The sequence below is a fragment of the Pteropus vampyrus genome, unplaced genomic scaffold (assembly GCF_000151845.1).
Source record: "Pteropus vampyrus isolate Shadow unplaced genomic scaffold, Pvam_2.0 Scaffold46, whole genome shotgun sequence".
NCBI classification, from domain to species: domain Eukaryota; kingdom Metazoa; phylum Chordata; class Mammalia; order Chiroptera; family Pteropodidae; genus Pteropus; species Pteropus vampyrus.
In genome coordinates this window covers 1,197,678-1,206,346 of record NW_011888827.1, presented here as the reverse complement: position 1 = coordinate 1,206,346, position 8,669 = coordinate 1,197,678, and the positions used below count along the sequence as shown (strand labels likewise).

At 46.8% G+C, this 8,669-nt stretch overlaps 1 protein-coding gene across 1 annotated transcript in view; it reads left to right on the top strand.

The window, feature by feature from the left end:
• PLPP4 (phospholipid phosphatase 4) overlaps positions 1 to 8,669 on the top strand; it is an 83,437-nt gene that overhangs the window by 1,927 nt on the left and 72,841 nt on the right. The window contains exon 2 of the mRNA XM_011359221.2: positions 6,551 to 6,641. Within this exon, the coding sequence (XP_011357523.1) occupies positions 6,551 to 6,641 (91 nt within the window). The remainder of the gene's footprint in view (positions 1 to 6,550; positions 6,642 to 8,669) is intronic.

The following is an 8,669-nucleotide window of genomic DNA, read 5'->3' as shown; positions in this document are numbered from 1 at the left end:
TTGAAGTCTGCATATAAATGCCACAGATATTCTGGGAGCAGACACACGTGGAGGGAGCACGTTGGCTTGTTGGCAGTGGTGGGGAGAGGCAGTGAAGGGGTTATTCAGTGCCGTGGGTCTCAGAGAATCGAAGGGTATTCAGCCACGAATACTGATTCACATCCGCTAATCTCCTAATGAAATAAATTCAACCTTTTGTTTCCTTAGTAGTAGTTGATGAATTTCATTCATTTGGTCACAAGATTTGATGGGATTCCGTAATAACATAAGGACAGCAGTAGATACACTTCCAACACCTGTAACACAAAGATAAAAATACCTTGTCACCACATAAATTAGATTTGTTTTCCCGGGTTTTATTAAGAGGTTAATATAAGGTATCATTTGTTTGCTTTGGATCCTTTAAGACCTTCAAGTGTTTATAGAGGAGTGTACTAGGACATATATTTTTACTGTTTTTTTAAAAAGAGCTTGGGTTCCTTAGAAAGCTCAAATTTTATCATTTGAATCAATAATGAATGATAAAACAATCCTGGGGTCTCTTATACTTTTGGTTGGAATATTTTCATCTAAAGGCAAACTTTCTAATTTTCTAACCAAAATGTTTTTTTTTTAAAGGCAGCTGCTATTAACCCTGATGTTTTGTTTTGGGGAAATGAATGCCTCTGGAGTGTGTGTGTGTGTGTGTGTGTGTGTGTGTGTGTGTGTGTGTGTGTTTTAGAGGAGCCCCTCAGTCAAATGTCACAAAAATGGGATCAGAAAATGCTTAGGGGATTAAGTTAAGTGCAGAGTACACAGTAATAACGTCACCAGGAAGTCCCTAAGTCATGTTTTCTGTCTTGGGCACAGTCGGCTGAGGTGACTGTGCCCATCCACAGGGAAGCCAGGTGTGGTTGGACTGTGCGATTCCCAGCTCTTGGTTCCCATGGTGATGCTGGCTTCCTGTTGACCAGAGAGAGGGCTGAGGATGCTTTTCACATGCACTGAGTCTGACCTGGATGTTCCCAAGTCATCAGCTGCCTTTATGGAAGGCTGCTCCCTAATTCAAAAGAGGTCCTGGTGCCTTCCTGAGCATATGGGGTTTATCAAAACATCTTTGAAAACTTACCTTTTGGTGTAGGAGGACGCAGTCAATATTGGGTGTTGCTTTCTGGTACACACTTTGTTGTCTGGAGTAGACGCATCTTAGTACACTCAGGGAACACTTTTGGGAGACTGCTGTGGGTAAGGAAAGCTACAGGTGTCAGGAAGTCCAATCAGACTTGGGGTTTGCCCTCAGGGACCCTGCAGGATCCCAGGGGAGATGGTACTTTAAAGCAAAATCGAATCTGGAGAGGGTCAGAGGAGAGGCTAAGGTGAACTTTTTAAGGAGATTTGTTGTCACCGTCATCACCATCATCATGGTCATGATGACAAAAACAGTCATCACTCTTGAGTGTAGGAACTGTGCTCATCACTTTACAACCGCATCTCAGATAATCCTTCTCAGAGTTCCTTGAGGTCGGCACTTTTGTTATCCCAAAATTCAGTGGGGAAAATGAACCTGTTGTGAGATTTAGCAACTCGTCCAAGGTTATACAACCGGAAGTGGCTGGACCAGGACCTGAACACACCTGCTGCCAGAGTGTAGAGCCTCCCAGAGCCATTCAGCTACGATGCCTCATGGGGGCTGGGCTGACGTTGTCAGTGGGTAAGTAGCCTGTCACACTACAGAGGAGCAGGTGTGTAAAGGCACAGGCATGGGAGAGAAAGGGCCACGCTGACCCAGTGAAGGGGTCAGAGGAAGGCAGGAAAGGAAGCAGACTGTGGTCGGCTTCAGGTAAGATAATTATTCCGTAATTCAACAGACAGTTACGAAGCACCTGCCTGGAGCCAAGCACAGCGCCGGGCAGTAGAAGCGCGAAGCTGAATCAGATGGTTTCTAGTTTAGTGGCGGTCACAGTCGTGAACGCAAGTCAGATGTTTCAGCATCACCGGAAAGCCCTAGAACAGGTGAGACTCAAGTAAGGAATTAAGAAATGATAGGTTCCCCAATTTCTTGCCTCGGTTTTAAAAAATCCACCTAAGACCTGTCCTTTGCCCTTGTCTCTTTGCTCGGGCCACGATATGTCCAGAAGATTTATTTTCGTAGACTACTACTTGTGTTGTGTTGATCTGATTACAGGGTTTTCTATTCTGGAAGAGGATGCTTCTAAGGAAGACAAAAATAAAGTCAGTTTTGGTGAAGGAGGTGAGGGAAAGAGACAAAGCTGGCTTGCGATAGACAGTTTAATTTTTAGCCTCTTGAGAAGTCTGAGACAGCTCTTGCTCTGTGAAGGGCTGTAATTGTTTACCCACAGCAGAGCCCATCTCAAGTGTCTGCCTGTCCTGAGCGGCCTTTCTAAGTACTTTGCAGCGTACCTTTCCATCAGTTCTAGAAATTAAGGCAGTTGGGGCCCCCTCATTTTGTCTGATGTGAATAAACCCCAGGGACAAGCTCTTCTCTGCCCAACATCCTAATGTAGGGGTGCTCTGCTTCTACCCCAGGAGTATTAAGAGTGTTTGGCATACTCGTGCCTCTGCCCCTTCAGACATGCCACTCTGTGCTTTGTCGATTCCCAGAAGCCTCCTGGCAGCATGGTGCCGTGCGTCTGCGCGTGGGGGCGACCCACTTTCTGGGTTTAGCGACGGCCGGGGACTGACGACACTTCCTGTGCTGGTTTCATTGTTGGATGCACAAAGCGGGGCCCTTGTTGGGGACGTTGGTTATGTAGGGCGTGGGCGGGGGCCCTGAGTGGATTAGGCTCTTCCTGTCCCCAACCTCCTACCTGCACTCAGAGGTGCCCCCTGCTCAGACCTAAGGGCACAGGTGGGCTGGCGCTTAGAGCACTCTCTTCCCATATGCCTGGTCACAGGATCCTGGGACCCCCTTTACTGATTTGGCTCATTCGTTAGCAGTTGCCCGGGGGTGTTGGGCTAGGGGAATCACTGTGGTTCAGGACTGCCACCGAGGCAGCACGGCAGCCCCAGCTGGGGGCGTCCGGGTCCCACGAGCTGCGTGCCCTCTGCGTTCACTTCTCTCTCCAAACTCTAGTCTTGTTCTCTGTAGCAGGAGGAAAATGTTTCCACTGGATACTGTCTACAGAGTGGTGAGAGGATTAAATAAATGCCAGGAAAGCCCCTGCCACATCGTAGGTGCTTAATCCATGACTGCTGCCACTCACATTTCTGTGACCTGTCCATGTCCCTGGAAATGAGCCCCCTTACTTCCTCCTCCATACCAGAGAGAAGGCATTACCACGCTCCTTTCTACAGCGAGAACTGCTATCACACTGGTTAAAAGCAGCTAAGAGCTTGGTTTAGTCTCGGCACAAATCCCCGGTTTAGCACTTATTAGCTCTGTGACCTCCGGCAGGTTGCTTAACCTCTCTGTGCCTTAGTTGCCTGTTCATTAAGTAAGGTGTCTCCTTCTCAGGGTCGCTGTGAGGACTGAGGGAGGTAATTTGCATGAAGGGCTAGAGCAGACCATGGTTCTCCGTAAGTTCTGAGAACATGTTAGCCTTCGTCATCTGAGGCATGTGTGTACATGTAGCGGCCTGGTACTCATAACTAGCGGGGAAAACTCAAGCTGAGAGGAATCAGCATATTCCCTGCATCCTGCAGCAGTGATTGGTTGGAATTCCCTGTTCTGGTCTCTCTTGGGTCCCATTCAATAAGCACTAGCTATTCACTGTCTGTCTACACTGGGCTCATACCCACAATTTTCAAACTTTTATTCGTAAGCCATGGAAACATTAAGCTAAGTGAAAACAATACCTGTGCATTTGGGTCCTTCATCTCCACCCTGGTTTGGAGATGGAACCACCGCCCACCTCCATGTCTCTGTGTCCGTCATCATCTTCACGGCTCCGGCAGCAGAGCAGGGCTAATGAAGGGCTTGGTCGGAACCGTGGGAGTGGAGTACGCGGAGATCTGATTCAGTCTGATTTGCAGAGTGCAAATGGGGCTTTTATTCTCTCTTCATTCCTCTTTTGCCCCAGAAGGAAATGGTTTTCCTAATGTGTTGGCTTCCGGAGTTCATCTCTTAATTCCAACTTGAAGCTGAAAGGTATTTGTAACAAGAGGAGCAGATGATGAATGTGAATATGTCTCTGTCAGCACTGCTGTTAGGACATGACAGCTGTGTTTCCAGGAAGAAGAAACAAGACTGGAGCCCAAATGCCGTAAGGATGTCACAGGCAGACATTTCTTTGCAGCCACTTGGGTGGGTGCTGTGACTCTGACTGGTGGATGCATTCCCTCTCTGTGAAGCTCATCAGGTGGGGAGCCTAGTTTGTCCTGGATGCTTAGCATTGGCCTAAGAAGCAGTTAAATTAAGTGTGGTCTGGTCGGGCGGGTGCGGGGGGGATCCAGTTAGGTGCAGGAGAACCGAAGCAGGGAGCAGTGCTAAGAGAGACCCCCTTGGCCATCAAGCTATGGGCCTGGAGCCACTGGGCAGCCCTGATGCCTTCTGCGGCTCCTACTCTGGGGCTTTGAGCAGTGAGTCTCCTGGGTGATGCCCCCATCTCCTGTTTAGTTGGTCCACTCCTGCTCAGCCTCTGGAAACTCTGTGGGAATGTCTTGCCAACTGGTACTTGCTCTGGGGTTTTATTTCTGTCTAACCACAGAGTATGTCATCTTGGATTGTCTGGTAAGGTTTTCTTCAGTTCTCTGTTTCTCATATTTAAGATTTGACTGTCGGTGGAGTCGTTGCGGGGCTGTCAGCTTTCGGTGAGTTGCTTTCTCCTGTTTGGGGGCAATCACCCAGTTTTGGTGTCTGAAGTAAGAGGAAGCAGGGCTTCTCTGACTTCAATAGTAACCATGAACTTCAGTAAGCAGAGTCTTTAGTCATCTCTCTTTAAATCCTGAATGCTGAGGCAGAACTCTGACACAGGGCTTCTCGGCCACCAGCATCAGTATCATTAGAGATGCTTGTTACAAACGTAGATTTTGAGATCTGTCTAGTAAGCCTGTTCGAGGGAATCGGCACTGTCACAGTCCTGCAGTCATTCAGGTGTGAGAGCCGTGGCCACTTGTGGAGACTTTCACAGGCTTACTGGGACTCTTAACTCGTGAGTGAGTGTCGCCTTTTGGGTCATCCCTGGGCACAGTCTCTGCTTGCCTGCTTCAGTTCTGACTGTCATACAGCTTCCCTGTGCCACATCCCTCTGCATAACCCTCCATGGGACATGACCTGCTTAGTTGATGTTTAAACAGCCAAGGCATTCAGGTCCATGGCTGATAAGATGTTCTCATCAAGCTTGTTACTACCATTTGTTGTCGGAAAGAAACCCATGAGTGAGCAGATGGATTCTCATGCCTCATGAACTGTCTCTGAACACAGCTCCCAAAAAGGGGTCCCCAAGATGTTCTGAGCTCTGGCAGTCTGGTTGTAAGTATGTAGAACACCTTCAGTTATTTTGAAGGACCATGTTCATTTGAATGAATTTTGTCCTTGGAAAAGTATCTTCTCACTGTGCTTTAGTCTTACTAAGAAGCCCCTCCCCAAAAAGTGACATCGTGTCAGAGCACAGGTGGAGGTTTCCAAAAGTGTGAACAGTATTGATCAGTACTTAATCACAACTCCACCCCTCCCACCAACTGTGAGGCCAACTGTGGATTTGTGGGATATTTCAGGCCCTTCTGATATTGTTATCCTGAGATGTTATAATCATAAGTTAGTAGCGTAAATATCTTTTTCTTGGTTGTTGGAGTGTTGCAAACAACCTACTAATTAGAGATGCTGAATAGAAATCAGATGTGGGATACAGAAAACCTGGTTTCCGAAGACTGGCCTTGGTACTCACCAGCTGTGTGTCCTTGGGCACATCCTTGAGTCCCCAAGCCTGATAAAGAGTCACAGAGCCATTGTGAGGATTTAAGAGACTCTACTACCTGATGGTACCTAAGCATAGGTCCTGCCTCCTAGCAGGTTCTGTAATGACCGTTGCTTGCATCTGAATCCTGCCAGCTTGGTTCATTAAACGCCTAATGCATTTCCGTGTGCTTTGGGTCGGGGGAGGAAAGGGGATGGAGAACAGCGAGAAGAGAGACTTCATGAAAAAGGACTGACCTCTGCTTTGCTGAGGAAATGAATATTCAACAAAAGAACACCAAGAGGGAATGAATTGATTGACTCTAAGCGAGTCCCACATACTCCCGTGCTGCTGGAGAGCTGGGGATGGGAGGCTAAGGGTTTTTACACCTTCCTGCAGAGAGGGACGTGAGGGAGCTTACTGGCAAAGATGAGTCATCATAATTATAGACTTCTTTTTCGTTTTAAAAGCCACCATTTTAAGCGCAGCTCCCAGCAATTACAAATCAGTTATAACCCACAATCACACCTCCAGTTTTTTAAGTCTGCGGAGTCTCTAAGTATCGATGTAAATCCTTCGCCTTTTTTTTGAGGTCAGGAGTTCAGTAAGATCATTCAACTAGTGAGTCTAAATAAAGCTAACTGGAACTAATTATCAATCAGCCCTCTGATGGCAAGCTGCTGTCCTCATAAGGAATTATTTGTTATTTCTTCCAGGCAATTTCTTTCCTCACGCCCCTGGCTGTTATTTGTGTGGTGAAAATTATCCGGCGAACAGACAAGACTGAAATTAAGGAAGCCTTCTTAGGTAGAGTATCCTCAGTTCCTGTTTTAGGGGATGGGGCTAAACTGAATTTGATCACTCGATTTAAAAAAGTCTCATTTGCACCCAATTGATTTTTCTCTTGGTCAAATTAAACTTGGGAGATACAAGATGAGAGAAACTTTAAGCCTTAAGAAGCGCCAGAGTACAGATAGAAGTGCCATTAGCTTCCGAGGCCGCCTGTGTCGCTGTCCTTGGTGCTGAATGTGACCGCGTGTCTCCATTCAGAGGTCTGTGCTGCTCAGGAGGTGATGCACAGGGAACTTGAAGCTTTGTCACCACTCATTGATTGTCCAGTCTCACATTTGTGGCTAATAGACCCACATCACAGGCAATTGAGAAATCAACTCCTGGACCAATCACCTTTCTGGCTAGGGGCAGAACTGGGCAAAAGCTACTGCAAAATAAAATAGAAATTGGAAACAAGCTCCATAATTTATCTTCACTTTGGGGACATTTTGGCAGTTAAGCGAGTGTTATTGTATAATCTTTGCCACTGATTATAACACCATTGTTACAAATCCTCCCCGAGCTAAGCCATATCTGCATGTGACACATGCTTGACATTTTTAGGATTAAATTCGTTTTTCTGATCTGCGTATTAATCAAACGCTGAGTAAATGACAGTATTAAGAGAAAGCCAAAATTACATGGCTTGTTTAACAATCAGAATAAACTTCCTAGTAGCTGGCTTTTCAGCTTTGCGATTATTAGGAAAACTGAATTATGTTTATTTTTTAATATCACACATACAAGTTACCCAAACCCTCACACAAACTGCTTTGTTGGTATGTTATATAGACTTAACATTCAGTTAGGTAGTAAATCTGGAAATGGGCAATTCCCCACTTTTGAAGGGTATGTTTGTAAATTATTGGGCTTTGAGAAAATGAAAATGTAGCAAAATGTCATCTTCCTTTTTTTGGTGAGGGGAAATCTAGGGTACACAGAGCAGTTAAGAGGCTTTCTGTCTGAAGCAGGACGGGGACATTTCTTATATAACTCAGCTTTGGTTAGGTTCTGTCTAGTTGAAAAGAACAGAATCCCTCTCAAATGAGCTCAGACGAATTAGGGGTTTAGTTATAGAGTTATACAAACAATCAACCTCACAGACATCCAAGAATCGGGGCAAGGACAGAGGAGCCTCTTGGGACTGGAGTTAGGGAGCTGGGACATCAGTGGTGGAGACACCCTCTTGGCTCATGACCGCTCCTTTCTGTCATGAGCCTGCCTTCTTCCCCCCGCACCCCCTGCCTTATTCTCCTGTCCAGATGTCATGTCTGCTCCCCGTACTTCTGTTCTGTGCGAGGCTTGGGCTGCCCCATGCCGGCATGACTGTCAGCTCCAGAGCCACGTCCAAGTTGCACTGCATCCTGTTGTGCAGACTTCCCAGGTGGAGACTGCAGCTCATCTCATTTCTGAAGCCTGACCCCAAAAGTCTCTAGATGCCCTCCCTCAAGTCGGGCATGTGCCCCAGGCTGCTCATCTGTGGTTGAGGGTTTGCTGGTCACGTGGTCTCAATCTCTTCAGTGGAGGTGGTGGAAAGACCAGTTTTTCCAAGAAGGGCATAGGTGCTCCTCCTACACGTGGCTCGAGCAGTCGTGGTAGCGTCTGGACAGATACCACTGTGGTTCCCAAAATGTCCTGTTGGGAGCCCTCTCAGTGGACCTGGAAGTCTTTTTGCCTCACTCTTTATTCTAGTCTCTCCCTTGGCATGGAACCCCAAGGTACGGGGCTGTGAGAGAGAACAGTCTTTCAAGGTTATGGTTATAATTTACTGCCGGCTTTTGGAGTCAAGATGTTGTTCTGGCAGTAAGTAGCTCACAGTTACTTTCTCTAGACATTTTTTTATTCACAGCAAAATCTTCCTTCAGTGACATCTCGCAGTTGCACCCCATACCCTGCCTCCTGTACATTAGCAGAGAAGGAGCGTTCCTGTCTGTTCTGTTTGTCTAAATAAATGAGAGCCTGCCCTGTAGAAAGGATGAAGAGCTTTATGTCGTACACATTTTT